Source organism: Amblyraja radiata, chromosome 31, assembly GCF_010909765.2.
Source record: "Amblyraja radiata isolate CabotCenter1 chromosome 31, sAmbRad1.1.pri, whole genome shotgun sequence".
Lineage (NCBI taxonomy): Eukaryota > Metazoa > Chordata > Chondrichthyes > Rajiformes > Rajidae > Amblyraja > Amblyraja radiata.
In genome coordinates, this window is record NC_045986.1 from 3,161,222 (window position 1) to 3,181,307 (window position 20,086).

The following is a 20,086-nucleotide window of genomic DNA, read 5'->3' on the forward strand; positions in this document are numbered from 1 at the left end:
ATCAACCATGAATCTGTTTGTAAAACAATAATGGTATTTATTAAACAATAACAAAAATAAAAATGCTCCCCCGGCTTAAATTATATATTTGCAGATTCTAAAACTCTTTCTGGAAACAATACAGGTTCTGCCAACGGCTTATTGTAGAGCGTTTGGAACGTTTTCTCCATGGACCACCCCGCTGTGGCCAGGATGTGGTCCATTGGCACGTCCATCCTCTTAGCCGCCGATGTGGATGCTGCCCTGGTGGAGTGAGATGTATATACGTCAGTATTTACTCCAGCAGCTCCCAGTACCTGCTTGAGCCATCTTGAGATAGTTTGGCTCGACACCCGACCATGAGGTTTCTTGTGGCTGACCCATAAGGCTTTTTCTCTCCCTCGGGGATCTCTTGTTGTGTTGATGTAATTTAGTAAGTGGGTCATGACACATAACCGTGGTTCAGGTGGGTATGCCCGGAAATCCATAACTAGGCCTGATGTTCCTGGCCTGCTCTGCTTTACCAGCTCCTGAATGGTGAATGAGACACGATCTGGTGTTATAACCATGTTGTCCAGTCGCAGTAAGTGGAGGGACTGGACTCTCTGTGCTGAGACTAGTGCCATCAGCATGACCGTCTTCAGGGTTAGCTGTTCCAGGGTGAGAAGCCTGGCTGGTGACCATCCCCTTAGGTATGTCAAGACCACACAGACATCCCAGATTTGGGTGTACCTAGGTCTAGGTGGATTGGAGTTGAATATACCTCTCATGAGTTTGATCACCAGCGGGTGAGACCCTATGGCCTGTTGTCCTGGTGCCTGTTTTAAGTAGGCTGACAGAGCACTTCTGGCAGTATTGATGGCACTGTAGCTCAGTCCTTCATTATGGTGAAGGCCTGCCAGGAACTCCAGTACATTGGTTATGGTTGTAGATGAGTATGTAGTTCCAGTATTTGAGCAGTATCTTTCCCACTTCCTGATGCTCAATAGGTATTGTTTTCTGGTGGACATACGGTGGGACGCTGTCATCATGTTGATGGTCCTGTCACATAATCCCAGGCCCAGCAGTGGTCTTTTCATAATCTGCAACCCAGTAGTTTAATTTTATCATGGCATGGATGGCTTATGCCTGATTCCGGGTGAGTCAATAGGTCTGGGCTACTGGGAAAGGTCATTGGGGTTTCGATGACCATGTCGAGGACCATTGGGAACCATGGCTGTGTAGGCCAGTCAGGTACTATCAAAATACCTGAAGCAGAGTCCATCTGTATTTTGCGTAGTACCCGACTGATGAGGCAGAAGGGGGGAAAGGCATAAAATAAATATTTTCCCCAGTCCAGCGCAAATGCATCTATCGCTGCTGCCTCAGGGTCTGGTTCCCAAGCGACATACATTGGTACCTGGTGATTTAGTCTGGATGCAAACAGATCGATATCTGGCATGCCATATTGCTTTGTAATTTTAGCAAATGCTTTGGGATTTAACATCCATTCGGTGTTATCATGAATTTGCGTGACCTGGTGTCTGCCACTGTATTTAGCTTACCTGGTAGGTAAGTTGCTGATAGCCAAATATGTCTATCGACACACCATTGCCAGATTGTGTTGACCAAATTGTCACATGATATCGATTTTATTCCGCCCATATGGTTAATATAGGCCACCACCGTGGCATTATCAATCTGTAAACGAACATGCAAGTGGTGCATATTCGTAGAATATGCTTTTAAACCATAAAACGCACCCAACATTTCCAAATAATTTATGCCCAGTGTCTGTAGTAAAGATGATTCTAGGTTAGTCCACCTATTGGCACGTCCATCCTCTTAGCCGCCTGTGCTGGATATGGTATTAGTTGCTCCCCAGCCTTGAGCACTGGCATCTGTTTGTATAGTTAACATTGGGTTATTGATGATAGGGCTGGAACTATGCCAAATGTTCTATATCCACCATTGTAACTCTGATATTGCTTCAATGGGTAATTCCATGGTTCAGTCAAAGTGACCTGCATGTCGTTTTAACGCCTGCACTTTTGCCCTTTGTAGGTTTTGATAATGCAGAGGTCCAAATTGTGTAGCTGGAAATGCTGCTACTATTTTGCCAATTACCCTTGCCACTTGTCGGATAGTTGGTCGATCGCTAACCATTAATTTGTTACACGTCTGTGCCAATTCTGTTGCTTTATCTTTTGGCAATGTTACAGACATGTGGACTGAGTTAATTGTGAATCCCAGATAGTCCATAGTTGTGGATGGCGTAAACTTAGATTTATCTGGATGTAAGACAAATCCCAGGGTTTCAAACAATTGTTTGGTAGCTAATACAGCTGATTTAGCCAATTCCATGGTTTTGCCTACTATTAGAATATCATCAAGATATGCCATGACAATATGTCTCTGTTTTCTTAATGTTGCCAAGGCTGGTTTTAATATCTTGGTAAATAGTCTTGGGGCTGATGTTAACTCATTAGGTGACGCTTTAAACTGCCATTGTTGCCTCATCCAGGTGAATTTCAGGTATCTGCGATGATCCTTTTAAAATGGGTACTGAATTGTAGGCATCTTTTAAATCGATGCTTGCCATAAAGTATCCTTTGGAAATCAGTTGTTTGGCAGTTACAAATGATTCCATTTTGAAATGTATATACTTAATAAAGGTATTTAGTGAGGTTAAGTCAATGATGATGCGACATCCACCATCTTTTTTGTTTTTGGTAAATATATTTTAGACAAATTCCAAAGGTTCATGTTTGGATTTCTCAATGATACCTTTTGTGAGTAACCTCACCAGTTCTGCTTGACCCTCTAGTTTTTCTTTGACTGAGAGGGTAAAGACCCTTTGGGGTGCATGCTGAACTGGTGGCATGTTTTCTTGGATGAATTCTATTTTGTATCCACGAATACTGTTAAGTATATAACTATCATTTGTGATAGACCTCCATGCTTCCAAGAACAGGTGTAATCTCCCCCGTTAGTACAGTTCCCCCACTTTTCATATGCTGGTAGGAACCAGACCCACCTACCTCCATAGTTATGGGTGTGTGCCTTTCTTCGGTTTCTTCATCCGTCGTTGTGCTGCTGGATGTACTGCTGGTTGGGGGTGGCGCATTTTCCATGGGGTCCGCTCTGGGCCCTGGCCTAAAAAAGGCTTTCGGGGACGGTATGCGGACCCCGAGCTTTCACCAGTCCCATGGGTTTGACGTCGACTGGTGGACGCGGTGGGGTACTGCCGTCTGGGTTGTGTGGGTCTGCTCGTTCCGGGGCCTGCCCTCATGAGGCCGAATGCTTTGGACTCTTCCTCTAGGTCTTTTACTTGTTTTGACAAGTCCTTACCAAACAGCAGGATCTGTGGCTCTGAGGCCGGTGTTTTGCACAGTCCTGCAAATTTGGGGTTGAGGGCAGGTCTTATTATCTCCTTACAGAGGTGGACGACAGATGGCACAATGGGCTAAGTGTTCGGCTGGCGACCGGAAGGTAGCCGGTTCGAATCCCGCTTGGAGTGCATACTGTCGTTGTGTCCTTGGGCAAACCACTTCACCCACCTTTGCCTGTGTGTGAATGTGTGTGAGTGATTGGTGGTGGTCGGAGGGGCCGTAGGCGCAGAATGGCAGCCACGCTTCCGTCAGTCTGCCCCAGGGCAGCTGTGGCTACAGAAGTAGCTTACCACCACCGAGTGTGACTAAGGAGTGAATGAATAATGCGATGTAAAGCGCCTTGAGTATTAGAAAGGCGCTATATAAATCCCATCCATTATTATTATTATTATTATATTGGGTATTACACAGCAGAGCTAGAGTGTCTTGCTGGTTGGTGGTCATGTCCACCCCATCCATGGAACGAGCATAGGATGTAATAGCTGACGTCAGGAGCTTGAGGATACGCTGCAATTTCAGTTCCTGGTTTCGGATACTTTGCCCAACGTACCCCCAGATTTGGCTGTTGACGGCCGGTACGTTGAGCGAAATGCAGTTCTCCGGAGGCGAATATAGTTCTAGTGCCTCATTGACTACCTGTTCTTGCAGGGGTTTGAAGGACAGGTAGTCAATGCTGGCCGCCAATTTTGGCTGCAACGGCCTGCTCGTGGTGTAGCCACATAGCGATTCACCACACCCAGCAACTCTTCCTGGTCCTGTACCCCGTGCGTACTCCCGACATCTTCGGCCAGTGACCCCTGTTCCTGACCAGCCCAGTCCTGGTCGCCAACGCTGCCCTCGGCTGAGGTTGAAGCGGTGGGCAGTGCATTGTAAGGCACTGTGGCGGGAGTGCCTGAACTCCCTTGGCGAGACTGCTCCAGCTCCCGAAGCAAGTCTCGCTGGAGCATTTGCTCCATGAGCCTTACCATGCGACTCAGGCGGCATTCCTGGTCGGAGTCATCAGAGATTACCAGCCAGTTAGTTTTCCGTTTTGATTTGCCTCCAGTCCGCTGCTGTTGGTCAGGCTGCGCTAGCGGTACTGGGCTCGGCTCGGTATCAATGATTGTGGACCGCAGCATGTGCGGTCCAGGTGCCGCCTCTCGCCCCCCACTGATGGAACGCTCCTATTCTGTTGGAGTCGAACGGGGGGGCGGTCTTTTTTCCTTGTCGTGCTTTGCTCATTTTCTCCAGTTTTTTCTCAATTTGGAGAGCACAAAGCAGAACAAAGTTTTCCAATAACGACCTCAGAGTAAGTACTTACCTGACAGTCCGTCTTTTTAAAGCTTGTAGCGGGAGCGCCTGTACTCCCGTTCGTCGCTGTTGCACTGCGTGAACGCTCATGTCGCGCATGCGTGCTGGACGGGTTCTTCACGTAGTCACTCACATGACTCCGAAGTAAAATAGTAGGTAAGAAGCTGTTCCTGAACCTGGACATTGTAGTTTTCAGGCTCCTATACTTTCTTCCTGATGGCTGGAGTGAAATGAATGAGGCCTGGTGGTGGTGTGGGTCTCTGAAGACGCTGGCTGCCTTTTTGAGGTAGCGTCCCTTGCAGATCCCTTTGATGGTGGGGAGGTCAGTACCCATGATAGACTAGGCAATGGACCTCATTTTGCAATCTTCTTAATTCCTGGGCATTCAAGTTGCCGAACCAGACCGTCAAGCAATCTGTCAAGATGCTCTCTACTGTACACCTGTAGCAGTCAAGACAGTATTCGTTGACATTCCAAATCTTCTCATTCTTCTACAGAAGTAGAGGCGTTGATGGGCTTTCTTTATGATTACATCAATGTGCTGGGTCCTGCACAGATCAATAGACAATGTGCAGGAGTAGGCCATTTGGCCCTCGAGCCAGCACTGTCCCGTCGATGAAGACAGGTTTGTGGATCCTTGTTCTTCCTCTTAAAGTCCACAATCAGTTCCTTTGTCTTACTGACATTATGAGCAAGGTTGGTGTTCTGGCACCATTTAGTCAGTCTACAATCATGTACAATGTAAGATTGTAGACATAATATCTTAAATGACAAATGAAAAAAAGCTAATGCAAGAAAGACAAAAATAGTCCGTATAAGCATAAAATGTACACACAGGAGTTTAGTTAGTCTGAAAGAAAGCCATTGGAGATGCGGCACAAGAGATCGTTCATAACAGAAATGAAATGTTAAATCCACATATTAAGAATGTATTTTCAAACTGAGTCTCTGAAACAACAGTACAAACCTTTGGGGGAAAAAAGCATTAGTAATTGATCGGATTGTTCTCATTAATTACAGCCACATAAGAGAATTTAAATTACCTTTTGCTTATTTAGGACTACATACATGAAGGCACGTCCACATCGTGCATGCACATGGGCTGGGTTTGCCTTTAAGATGGTGCCAAAGTCAAAGATTGCTGTTTTTTTCTGATTAAGATATGCATAGCATCGAGCTCTGGTGAGTAATGAAGCTTCATCAATGCCCCCTAGAATAATACAAATATAACATTTCAGAGCTTTACAAAAATTAAATTTTAAAGTATATTAATTTTATTTTAAATGTCAGAATATGGACATTACAAACAAAGTCAGAATTGTAATTGCAGTGGCTGCAGCTTTAGATGTCATCATAAAGATTTAGGTGCCAGGCAAGCTGTGGATAATGCTGGAGTAACTCAGCGAGTCTGAGGCATGGTTCTGGCCCAAAATGTTGCCTATTCATGTCCTCCAGAGATGTGGCCCTACCCACTGAGTTATTACAGCAGTTTGTGGGTTTATTTGTAAACAAACATCTGCAGTCCCTTGTGTCTGCTACCTGCAGTTAGTATTTGTTGCATTCAGCAAATTGGGGTGGAGAACATGGATATTCAAAACATAACTTTGCTTTCAAAAATGTAAATAGTTGCCAGAAAAATTTGGCAAGAATATTATTATTTGAACAACCTTGCCATCTTCCAATATCCACAAAAATGACTGTTGAATTTTGCAGTGCTATTCATTTTAATGGAAGGGAATCATTGAAGCCCATTCATTTTGACTGACTCGGCGATGGTGTGCTTGTTAAGTGATTTGACTATGGATGAGTCACAGTGCTGTCAGTTGATAAACAACAGAAGTAGCATCTTCTTTGACTTTCAGAAGGGATTGGATCATATAACCTCTCAAATATTCCTTTTACAGTGGCAAAATTTAGCATTTTTAATCAATCTGTAAATAGTACATGGTATTTGAAATCATTTTGCTTCGCTCCTGTGGATATGCAGAGATTTGGGTACTTTAGGAAATGGTAGGTGTCTGTGAAAGACTGGGCTTCATGGGCTTTACTGATGGTTATAATACATTGCAAGGTGCTAGAGACCCATGTGACCTAGAGGTCGCCACCAAGTCTGGTACTCTGAAGAAGCTCCAGGAAGCTTCTGCCCATGTGACCCACCTGTCGCCACCAAGTCTGGGCTCCTCAAGGGTTTTCTGTTATGTTTCAATACACTGACGCTTGTTCTGTATCTGTGATTGGTCCGGAGGGGTTACCTCATCGAATGTGTTTATACTTTGTTTCCGAGTACTGAATAGGTGCTCTGATTGGTTTGTAGGGTTGCCCTCCTCCTGTACTTTCGCGCAGTTAGTTTCCCGCCACTATATAGTGGTATAAAGGGGTATTCGTTTCATTTGGGTGTGTCGGTTGTCTTCCTTCTGTTCTGTTTACGCGAGGCTGCTGAGGGCTCGAGTGAGCAGATCCGAGGCTGGTCCCGCGGTGTTGTATACAAATAAAGAAGGTTTGGACTCCAGTGTTCGACTCAGTGGTTACTGAACCAGACTAGGGAGAGAATATTAGATCCGGAATCAACATTGTAATGAGTCGACTCGAACACAAATCAAGATACAACACATATTTATTAAATCTCCATACAGCAAGGATCTGCAATCATCACACCTCCGAGCTGCTCCTCCTTCTAACTAGCGTAAGCAGGCTCTTGATAATATGAAGCACATTCTAGGCGGAGTTACTACTAACAAACACTATAATTGGCCAGTATGAAATAACCAATCTAATCCTTCCTTGTAGAAACAAAAGAAGCATTGGCGGCTAAGCAATATAGGTGGAATGTTAATAATACATTTGCAGAATTATACAAAATCGCCATATCTAACGGGTGGCCTGCAAACCCTTCCGGTCCGTGTGCGGTACGAGTCCGCCTCACCTCCTTTCACTGGAGAAGATACCGGGGAGGGAAATGGGGAAACGACCGGCGGCCTGACAGACAGGGAGGATGACGAGATAGGCGAGCTAGTCGCCAAACGCCGCGGGGAGACAGCGGTGGGAACGATAGGCGGCAGTGGGGACGCAGGACCGACTGGAAGGGTATACGAAACGCGAGATATCAGGATAAGGAGGCGCAGGAAGGATATGTTGACGGTTGCGTCTGTAGATGACTCCGTCCGCTTCGACCAGATAAGAGCGCGTGGCTCTTTGGCAGGGCCGTAGATGTGTCCCAGACGTGCATAGCCCGTTTGTCTGGAGACGGACCACTTGTCCACGTGCGAGAGGTTTAAGTGGCTTGCTGGACTTGTTGAAGAAGTGTTTCTGCGTGACACATTTGGATTGTAGTTGCTTCTGAACTGCAAGTAGGAAACAAACGTGGCTGCAAAAGCTGCTGGGACACAGGCAGAGGAGCACGGGTTTGGCGAGACATCAGTCGTTGGGCTGAAGAACCCAGTATGGGATCCCACGCAATATTCCTTAGGTTGAGCAAGTCCAGGTACACGTGTGATTTGGCAAGGTAGGACCGCTCCATGAGTTGTTTTGCACTTCGGACAGCTCGTTCAGCGAGTCCATTGAACTGTGGGAACTCGGGGCTGCTGGTAATATGTTTAAAGTCCCATCGTTTTGCAAAGTTATGAAAAGCTTGGCTGGTGAACTGTCTGCCGTTGTCGGGCTGGATAGGTGCAGGGGAGCCGTGCACGGAGAGGTGGCGCGGCAACTTTTCGATTACTGCTTCAGAAGTAGTGGTTTGGAGTAAATCGATTTCGAACCAGCCAGAGTAAGAGTCTACAATACAATACAATTCAATTTATTGTCATTTGGACCCCTTGAGGTCCAAACGAAATGTCGTTTCTGCAGCCATACATTACAAACAAATAGACCCAAGACACAACATAATTTACATAAACATCCATCACATTGCTGTGATGGAAGGCCAAAACAACTTATCTCTCCACTGCACTCTCCCCCCCGATGTCAGAGTCAAAGTCAAAGCCCCCGGCGGGCGATGGCGAATTGTCCCGCGGCCATTAAAGCCACGCCGGGTGATGCAAGGCCGCACACCGGGTCTTGGTGTTAGAGCCCCCGGCGGGCGCTCGCAGAGTCCCGCAGCCATTCCAAGCCGCGCGGGGCGATGGTGTAAGGCCCCGCTCCAGTAGCTCTTCAACCCCGCAACTCGGGCGGGAGAAGTCGCCGTTGCGGAAGCCCCGAAAAGCGGTCTCCCTCCAGGGACCCGCGGGCTCCCGGTGCCGCCGTCTGCCAAACCCGCAGTTGCAGCCACCGAATCTCCGGAGGTCGGGCCGCAGCAGCGTCCACCACAGCTCCACCCGCTCTGGACTCGGCCAGCTCCGCGACGGTGAGGTGAGTAGTTGGCACCAGAGCCCCCGGTCTTCCTGTTGGAGGCCGCTCCTCGTTGCAGCCCCAACGACAACGGAGACCCGACAAAGAAAAGGTCGGGTCTCCCATGCAGGGAGACCCGACCTGAGCAGGGAGACCCTGGTCTAGAGGAACCAGATAGTGTTTCCCATGCCATTCAAAGATGTCAGTGGCTAACGTGGTCCACAGGAGAGGGGGGTACCGGTTGCAAAAGTAAAGGCTGCATTTGCTGATGTGGCATCAGTCTTTTGCAGACGGCGCGCTAACTTCGTTTTTTTCTCGTATGTATTTGGTCATTTGGAGGCGTGGGTTCGAATCCCACTTCTGACACCGTGTAATGGGTCGACTCGAACACACATCAAGATACCACGCATATTTATTAAATCTACATACAGCAAGGATCTGCAGTCATCACATCTCCGAGATGCTACTCCTTCTAACTAGCGTACGCAGGCTCTTGATAATATGAAGCACATACTAGGCGGAGTTACTACTAACAAACACTATAATTGGCTAGTATGAAATAGCCAATCTACAAACGCTCCCACTCCTTACCCGCTTTTAAAAAAATTCAAAGTTCATAAGAGTATCTGAAGTTAATTCAAAGGCTAAATATACCTCTTAGTATGTTGTAACGCTTTGGTTTAATTTGATGTAGCATTCTGGATGCAACTTCTGTTGTTTATTGACTGACCACCACTATGACACAGCTATAATAGAATATAGAACAGTGCAGCACAAGGCCCTTCAGCCCTTAATGTCTGTGCCAAACATGACGCCCAGACTATCACTTATCTACTTGAAAATAACCCATATCCCTCCATTTCACACATATAAAAAAGGCTCTTAAACCCCACTATCATATCTGCCTCAACCACCAACCTTAGCAGCACATTCCAGGCACTCACCAATCTATACAGCTCATAAAATGTTATATACTTCTATCAGGTCTCCCCGCAATCTCCGGTGTTCCAGAGAAAACAATCCAGCCTGTCCACCTCTCCCTGTAGCTAAAACCCCTTAATCCAAGCATCATTCTGGTAAACCTCCTCCACACCCTTTCCAAAGCTTCCACATTTTTCTTGTAATGGAACAACCAGTACTGCACACATTACTCCAAACGCGGCCGTAGTCCTATAAAGCCGCATCATGACTTCCTGACTCATAGTGCACTGACCTATGAAAGCACGCACCCCATATGTCTTCTTTACCACTCTACCTACTTGTGTTGCCACGTTCAGGAAGTTTATGCACTTGGACCCTAAGATCCCTCTGTACATCAATGCTTTTAAGGGTGCATTTTAACCTCACATTAAATTCCATCTGCCATTTCTCTGCCTATTTCTGTAGTTGATTTACATCCTGCTGTATACTTTACAGCCTTCCTCACAGTCCACAACCCCAGCAATCATGGTGTCATCTGCAAACTGACTAACCAATCCATCTATGTTTACGTCCAAGTCATCCATATAAATACAACACAACCCTGTCTTCTATCGGTAAATTAGGTACTAATTGATACGATCAAGCCAGTGTTAATCTTCTAGATCAACCTATAATGGGGGACTTTATCAAAAAATCCATGTTTTCACCATCCATTGCCCTGCTCTCATCAATCACATTCGCCACCTCATCAAAAAATCTCATCAAGTTAGACAATGCTGCAGTATCTTACTTTTCCAACTGAATGTCTCAGAATGGCGATCTTCATTTTAATAACATGGAATGTATTATAAAAGGATTTGGTTTAACTGAGAAAATGGACAAAATGTGAATTAATCATACACTTAAATTAACAGTATGTTCATCAAGACCCCAGCCATACAAAAATTGCTAGTCTTATTTTTCCATAATTAAATGCAGCTAATTTATTAGTGTTTGGAAGCATCTACGACAGCTGAGATGCATTGCAGAAAACCAAAGCATTTCTCTCATTAGCCAGCTGTTAAAAATTACTCAAATTCAAACAAGGCCATAATCACTGACATTGGCAGATACGAGAACAATTCAATTTCTATACTATTGGCTTCCGTTTTGTTTTGATTAAATGCTTCAAATTCAAAAGCAATGTACAGCTAGTAATTAGATTGTCGCCCAGTCATAAAAGAGTGGGTGATTTATTGTGGTGATTAAAGCTACAAGGACAGTGACCCAACTATTTGCATGCTTTGCAGGCTAACCCCTCACCTTCAATCCGCCATAAATTTGAGCTTGTCCAGAAGTACATTCTCCACTTCCTGACACATTCACCCATGATCCCTGTGCTCACTGACCAGAAACAGCTCCCAGTCTATCAATGCTTCAATCTTTAAGTAATTATCCTCATGTTGAAAGCCCTTCACAGCCTATATTCAACCTTCCTTATCTCTAATCTCTTTCCTCCTGCCTGGCCTCCAGTGCTTTCCCCACTTCCTTTAGCCCACCCTCGGCAACTATTTTCTGACTTCTGGGTCCTCATTCCTTTCTCAACCCTTGTAAGAATAAATTAAAATATAACTTGCAACATCTATTTTAATCTAAATACAGCAATTATTATGCCATTCGGCAGGTGTCCTGGACACCCGATGGGAGGCCTCAATTCAAGTCACAACTGATCAATCATTGCTATTTAGTGTGGCAAGCCAAGTGAATTATTTTGGTACCAGTACTGCTCATTAATACAGATTTCATCAGATTAAAATTGAGTCTGCTATTGCATAGTATTGAAAAACTTATTTTTCCACAGCCCACTTTAACAGTCTATAATTCACTAATTGTAGTTCAACCAGCTGCATTCACCCACCCACATTGAAGCCATTGGAGAGTGAGAATTATTGCTTAGAGCTTCTTTTCCATTCAATATCATGGTATATATTCAATAATAATTCCATGATTTAAAGCAGAGATGGAGGAAAAGAGACTTGAACTTTATTTTGCCTTCCATCACTGTGAGGAATGTGTAGGAATCACTGTGGTGGATGTTCATGTTGAAATGTGTTTTTGAGTGATCTGTTATTTTTAATTGTATGACTGACCTGGCCAATGAAATTCCTCATATGTTGCAAAACATACTTGGCGAATAAAGTGTGATTCTGATTCTGATATCATTCCAAGAATGACGAAGTGGTGCTGTAACTCATAGAAACATAGAAAATAGGTGCAGGAGTAGGCCAATCGGCCCTTCGAGCGTGCACCGCCATTCAATATGATAATGGCTGATCATCCAACTCAGTATCCTGCACCTGCCTTCTCTCCATACCCCCTGATACCTTTAGCCACAAGGGCCACATCTAACTCCCTCCTAAATATAGCCAATGAATTGGCCTCAACTACCTTCTGTGGCAGAGAGTTCCAGAGATTTACCACTCTCTGTGTGAAAAATGTTTTTCTCATCTCGGTCCTAAAGGATTTCCCCTTTATCCTTAAACTGTGACCCCTTGTCCTGGACTTCCCCAACATCGGGAACAAGCTTCCTGCATCTAGCCTGTCCAACCCCTTAAGAATTTTGTACGTTTCTATAAGATCCCCGCTCAATCTTCTAAATTCTAGCGAGTACAAGCCGAGTCTATCCAGTCTTTCTTCATATGAAAGTCCTGACATCCCAGGAATCAGTCTGGTGAACCTTCTCTGTACTCCCTCTATGGCAAGAATGTCTTTCCTCAGATTTGGAGACCAAACTGTACACAATACTCCAGGTGTGGTCTCACCAAGACCCTGTAATAATAATAATGGATGGGATTTATATAGCGCCTTTCTAATACTCAAGGCGCTTTACATAATACTCTGGGATCTCCGTGCTTGCGGTGGGCCTGGGGGTCAGTGTCCCGTTGGTCCTGACGTCTCCGGTGACTGGCATGGTCCTGCTGCAATCGCTGACGTGAAGACAGTGCAAAGCCCCCGCGCCGGTGCAATGGGCGGGGAGCTGGAGAGGGGAGGGAAGGGGTCACACACATGGCCGGGAAGCAGAGGGGTGTAGGTGGGGTGAAACTGAAGGGAGCAAAAATATGCTGCTGCCTGCCCTGCTGAGTTAAAAAGTTCCCACGCAAGACTCACGATACACTGTGTATCGTGAGTCTACCATGGGAACTTTTTAACTCAGCGGGCAGGCAGCAGCATATTGTCAATTATTAACCCTCCCGCGCAATATAGCCTCACCTTCTCTTTTATGAATGGGGATTTAGTTCCCCTTTCTTCGAGGACCGACCGGAGGTTCCGCTGTTACCTCTGCGGGCCGCCCTCGGTGAACGTTTTCAAGGACCTTTCTTCAAGGACCGAAAAAATGGCCGCTATTCGGAGGTTTTCGTTATTTGGATCTTCGGATAAAAGGTTGTGCACCTGTACTACTCTTTGCTTCCTGTTTGCCAGCCAGTTCTCTATCCACATCAATACTGAACCCCCAATACCGTGTGCTTTAAGTTTGTATACTAATCTCTTTTGTGGGACCTTGTCGTAAGCCTTCTGAAAGTCCAGATATAACACATCCACTGGTTCTCCCTTATCCACTCTACTAGTTACATCCTCGAAAAATTCTATAAGATTCGTCAGACATGATTTATTTTTCGTAAATCCATGCTGACTTTGTCCAATGATTTCACGGGGTCAGGCAGACCTGCTGAGTTACTCCAGCACTTTGTGCTTTTTTTTTTGGTAAATCAGCATCTTCAGCATCAGTTCCTTATTTACACAATATAATCCCAAGTTCCGCACGGGAGACTGGTGACTAAAATTAGAGCTCATGGTATTGGGGGTAGGGTGTTGACATGGATAGAAAATTGGTTGGCAGACAGGATGCAAAGAGAAGGAGTGAACGGGTCCTTTTCAGAATGGCAGGCAGTGGCGAGTGGAGTGCCGCAAGGCTCGGTGTTGGGGCCGCAACTGTTTACCATATATATTAATGATTTGGAAGAGGGAATTAGGAGCAACACTAGCAAGTTTGCGGATGACACAAAGCTGGGTGGCAGTGTGAACTGTGAAGAGGATGTTAGGAGGTTGCAGGGTGACCTGGACTGGTTGAGTGAGTGGGCAGATGCGTGGCAGATGCAGTGTAATATAGGTAAATGCGAGGTTATCCACTTTGGGGCAAAAATAAGGGGGCAGATTATTATCTCAATGGGGTGAGGTTGGGCAAAGGGGATGTGCAGCGAGACCTGGGCGTCCTTGTACACCAGTCTCTGAAAGTTGGCGTGCAGGTGCAGCAGGCAGTGAAGAAAGCTAATGCAATGTTGGCCTTCAATACAAGAGGATTTCAGTATAGGAGTAAAGAGGTTCTTCTGCAGTTGTATAGGGCTCTGGTGAGACCACATCTGGAGTATTGTGTGCAGTTTTGGTCTCCTAATTCGAGGAACGACATCCTTGTGATTGAGGCAGTGCAGCATAGGTTCACGAAATTGATCCCTGGGATGGTGGGACTGTCATATGAGGAAAGATTGAAAAGACTAAGCTTGTATTCACTGGAGTTTAGAAGGATGAGGGGATATCTTATAGAAACATAAAATTATAAAAGGATTAGACAAGCTAGATGCAGGAAAAATGTTCCCAATGTTGGGCGAGTCCAGAACCAGGGGCCACGGTCTTAGAATAAAGGGGAAGCCATTTAAGACTGAGGTGAGAAAAAACTTTTTCACCCAGAGTTGTGAATTTGTGGAATTCCCTGCCACAGAGGGCAGTGGAGGCCAAGTCACTGGATGGATTTAAGCGAGAGTTAGATGGAGCTCTAGGGGCCAGTGGAATCAAGGGATATGGGGAGAAGGCAGGCACGGATTATTGATTGGGGACGATCAGCCATGATCACAATTAATGGTGGTGCGAGCTCGAAGGGCCGAATGGCCTCCTCCTGCACCTATTTTCTATGTATCTATGAAAGTCAGTATGTGTAGGAAAGAACTGCAGAAGCTTGTTTAAATTGAAGGTAGACACAAAATGCTGGAGTAACTCAGCGGGACAGGCAGCATATCTGAAGAGAAGGAAATGGACTGAAGAAGGGTCTCGACCCGAAACATTACCCATTCATTCTCTCCAGGGATGATGCGTGTCCCGTTGAGTTATTCCAGCATTTTGTGTAACCCCAAGTCAGTCTGTGTTTTGAGAGGGATATGAGATGGCTCAGCTTCCATGTGCCTGCTGCTCTTGTTCTGGTGGCAGAGTTCAAGAGTTTGGGAGGTGCTGATTGTGACATACATGACGTTGATTCCATACACTGCTGCCACAGTGGGGAAGAGGTGGGTGGAGTGAAAGTTCAGATGATAGATGGCTTGCCTAGCAAATGGCTACTGTAACCCAAGTAATACAGAGCTTCTCAAATCTTGCAGGATCAATACTCCTCCAGTCAACAGGACAGTAGTCCATTACACTCCTGATTTGTGACTTCTACTTGGTGGGAAAGCAAAGGAACGTCCGAAGACAGGTCACTTGCAACAGAATAACCCTTTCCTAGGGTTCAATTCTGTAACCAAGGTAATTTTCTCAATTTTCTGATCAAGTGATTTATAATTATGCAATAACCAGCAAACATGATCTCCGACCTTAAGATCAAAGGAAAATGCTTAGGCCTGGGCACTTGCAAGAGTTCCTTAAGAAAATGGCCTGAAAATATGCCTGAAAACGACATCTCCAACAACCACAACCATCTTCTTTCAATTTAGAGGTTATTACTCCAACCACTGGAAAGCTCTTCCCAATAACCCCCCCCCCTCAAACTAACTCGCCCACAATACCCAATCCCTTCAGTTTTTCAAGGTTCCATGATCGCACATTTGGCCAAAGCAACATTTACTAGAAAAGTATATGTGGAGGCTGAGCAAAACCAAGTCGAGTTTTGATTGCATGGGATCCAGGGGGAGCTTGTCGATGGGATAGCAGTTTAGCTTGAAGGAAGGAAGCAGAGGGTGATGGTGAAAGGTTGTTTTTTGGGTTACAGGCCTGTGACTAGTGGTGTGCCTCAGGATTCACTGGCCCCACAGTTGTTTGTAGTTGCATCAAAAGTTGCAGGGAAAAGGTAGGGGAATGAGATTGAGAAGGGAAAATAGATCAGCCGCGATCGAATGGCGGAGCAGACTCGATGGGCCAAATGGCCTAATTCTGCTTCTATGTCTTATGGTTTATATCAATGATTTGGATGAGAATATGTAAGGCATGATTAGGTTTGCAGATGACATTAAAGTGGGTGGTATTGTAGATAGTGAAGATGCATATCAAAAATTAAAGCAGAATCTTGATCTGTTGGGCAAGTGGGCTGAAGATTAGATAATGAAGTTTAATGCAGGTAAGTGCAATGTATTGCCATTTGGGATGTCAAACCAGGGCAGGATGTTCACAGTGAATGGGAGGGCCCAGGGAAGTGTTATAGGGCAAAGGAATCCAGGAGGGCAGTTCCATCGTTCCTTGAAAGATGGTCAAGAAGGCTTTCAGTACATTGGTCTTCATCAGTCAGGGTACTGAATATAGAAGTTGAGATGTTAAGTTATAGTTCAGTTTTGGTACTTATGATACAGTAAGGATGGTGTTAAGCTGGTAAGAGTGCAGAGAAGTTTTACGAGGATGTTGCCAGGACATGAGGACCTGAGCTAAAGGGAGAGGTGGGCAGGCTAGGACTTTATTCCCTGGAGAGCAGGAGGGCAAGAAGTGATCTGAGAGGTGTATAAGATCATGAGAGGAATAGATAGGGTGAATGCACAGTTGTTTACCCAGAGTAGGGGAATCAAGAACCAGAGGACATAGGTTCCTATTAAATCTTTCCCCTCTTACATTAGACCGAAGGGGCACTTTTTCCTCACGGAGGGTGGTGGGAATATGGAATGAGCTGTCAGAGGAGATAGTTGAGGCAGGTACTATATCACCAAGACATTTGGACAGGTACATGGATAGGAAAGGTCTAGAGGAATATTGGCCAATTGCAGACTGATGGGACTAATGTAGATGGGATATCTTGGTCGGTATGGACAAGATTAGCCCAAGGGCTGTTTCCGTAATGTTGGACTCTATGAGCAGAGTTCATTGTCATAGGCATATGTATGGTGAGATGAATACAATAAAAACTTGCAGCAGCATCACAGGCACATGACCTCAGACAAACACAAAGAACATAAATCACAAATTTTGAAAAAACAGTAAAAAGAAAAGAAATGGTGCAAAAGAAAACATTAGTGCAAAACAATTAGGAAAATATATGTTCTGGGTACGACAGAAGTTTCATGGTGCTCTAATGCTCTGGTGCTCAGGCATGATAAAGGTTGTGTGGGTGGATTCAGGGGCCTGATAGTTGTCGGAAAGTACCAGCTCCTGAACTTGATAGCATCTGACGTCAGGCTTCAGTTCCTCCTGCCCAATTGTAGCAGAGAAAGGATGGACGGAGATGGCAAAGATGGCAGTGATCAGTCAGGAAAGATGTTGCCTTCCTGATGTTTTCGATGGTGAGGAGGGCTGTGCCTGTGATTGACTGGGCTTAGTCCACCACCCTGCAGCCTCTTGCGTTCCTGACGGTTGGAATTGCCATACCAGGCTGTGAAGCAACTAGTTAGGTTACTTTCTACAGTTTATCTGCAGAGGTTTGTTAATGTGGTGACATGTCCAATTTTATAAAACTATTTGAAGTAGAGAAACTTGCATACCTTTATCATGGTTACATCTATGCACTGACATGGAATTCATATCCAGGAATTTGAACCTCCTATTGCTCTCTTCCTTTTCTGAAGTCAATTAGTTCTTTTGCCTGGAAGACAATGAGCGAGAGGTTGCCGTTGTGGCATCTCCTAACCAGTTATTCCAGGAAAAAAGTAAGTTATTTCACTTACTTATTTCCACTCAAGATTCAGCCAACCACAGTGGGGTCATCAGTGAATTTATAGCTGGCATTGGAGCTTTGCTTTGCCACAAAGTCAAGTGTGTTAAGGGAGTCGGGGGCTAAGCACACAACTTGGAGGTGCAACTGTGTTGATGTTCAGAGAAGAGATGTTACCGAGCAACACTGACTGAGGTCTACCAATGAGGAAGTTAAGGATCCAGTTGAAGAGGGCGGTACAGATCTTGGGTTTGGTGGCAAGTTTGGAGGGGATGATCGTATTGAACGATGTTGTAATAAATAAATAACAACCTGTTCCAGTTATAAGTTCCTATTTATTGGTTCCATGAGCAATTTTGACAGAGGCCTGACACGTATTACTTATCATTTGTCTGTGGGTTGCCAGGTATGGAACTCAACAGTTTCAAGTAATACTCAAAGGATTGCAGAAATGGCAGTGCAACAGTTATACCCAGAGGCATTATCACCACCTCTTTTCCAACTGATTAATTAGATCTTTAACTGAATCATATGCTGGCTATTGTATTTGATCGATTGAAGAATACATCGTGGAAACTGGCCCTTCAGCCCAGTGTCCAAGCCGACCATTGATCACCCATTCACATTAGGTCGATGTGATTCCACTTTGTCCAACACTCCCTACACACTATGGGAAATTTATACAGAGGCCAATACAGACGTACAAAGCTGCACGTCTTCGGGACATGGGAGGAAATCGGAGTACCCAGAGGAAATCCATAGAAGAACGTGCAAACTCTACGCAGACAGCACCTGAGGTTAGGATCGAACCAGGGTCTCTGCCGTTGTGAGGCAGCGGCTTTACCAGCTGTGACACTGTACCAACATTTCCACTAGATATCAGGTTGGAATACTTTCAATCCAACCCACTGCTTACATTATTCTCATGAGTGCAATTGCTTTTGGTGGCCCTGCAGATTCAGTGGTACTGGAAGCTTTGGTAATGTGGAGCTACCAACAAGTAGGATAGCCTTAGTTAGCAAAAAGCTCCAATGATAAACTTTTAAACAATTCAAAATTAAAACTCTGCTTATAAATAAAATAAATAAGAAACACCAATGTGTTCTGGCGTCTTTAATCAAGGATGGTGACTCCATTCAAAAGCCGAGTGGCTGAGTGCACACTAAGTGTGGCCCTTTACCTTAGGACATTTGTGTTTGACCCATTCACTCTACTGGCAGGGCAAGAAGTCAGTTGCATTGGCATCAGATCTCCAGCGCAGTCCTCACTGCTGTATTACAATATGCAGGAGTATAATTGAGGGGGAAAAAACTAATCTGCATATTGAAGGGATAATAACTTGAATGAATGAACATAACTTGTGGAGTACCTCAAGGGTCTGTGTTAGGTCCAAAGCTTTTCATAATGTACATTAACGACATATGCAAAGTATCAAATATACTGAAATTGATTAAATTTGCCGATGATACGAATATGTTTTGTTCCGGTGACAATTTGAAGCAGCTTTTGGAGGTCATCACATCAGAAATGAATAAATTAAAACAGTGGTTTGATGTCAACAAATTGTCTTTAAATTTAAGCAAAACAAAGATTATGCTATTTGGAAAACATAAAATAAACCCTCAAGTACAATTGAAAATAGATAACATAAGTATAGGAAGAGAATATGAAAATAAATTTCTTGGTGTGATCTTAGACCACAAAATCTGCTGGAGACCACATATAAACCACGTCAAAGCAAAACTGGCAAAGTTTATAGCAATATTGGGAAAATCAAGACACATTCTGGACCACAAATCATTACATACTCTGTATAATACACTCATATGCGTCGGCCCTGCAGTCTACGGTGCTTCTGGCTGCGGCGGAGACTTTAAATCTTGACCGCCGGCCTGCGGCCTACAACAACTTAAAGCCGCGGTCTCCGGTGAGGAAGAGCTGATCCTGGACTGACTCTGGACTCTAGTCCTGTCCACGGGGGGGAAATGGAGGAGGACTGGCCAAATTTTGTGCCTTCCACCACAGTGATGAATGCTGTGGTGGATGTTTATGTTACATTTTTATTGTGGTTGTGTGTTCTTTATTATTGTACCGCTGCTGACAACCCAAATTCCACCGACTCTGGTTGTGTGGTAATAAATTCTATCTATATTGCCATATCTGAGTTACTGTGTGGAGATATGGGGTAACACCTACAAAACCAACCTACAGCCGTTATGCACATTACAAAAAAGAGAAATAAGAATTATCAATAACGTTGGATATCTTGATTATTCTTAAAGTCACATACACTGAAGTTCACCGGGGGGAGGAGGAGAGGGGGGGAGGAGGA

At 44.9% G+C, this 20,086-nt stretch overlaps 1 protein-coding gene across 1 annotated transcript in view; it reads right to left on the minus strand.

Annotated features, from left to right (window-relative positions):
• The window catches only part of ttc34 (tetratricopeptide repeat domain 34), a 119,597-nt gene that overhangs the window by 39,142 nt on the left and 60,369 nt on the right, over positions 1-20,086 (minus strand). Inside the window, exon 4 of the mRNA XM_033048579.1 lies at positions 5,684-5,850. Coding sequence (XP_032904470.1) covers positions 5,684-5,850 — 167 coding nt within the window. The remainder of the gene's footprint in view (positions 1-5,683; positions 5,851-20,086) is intronic.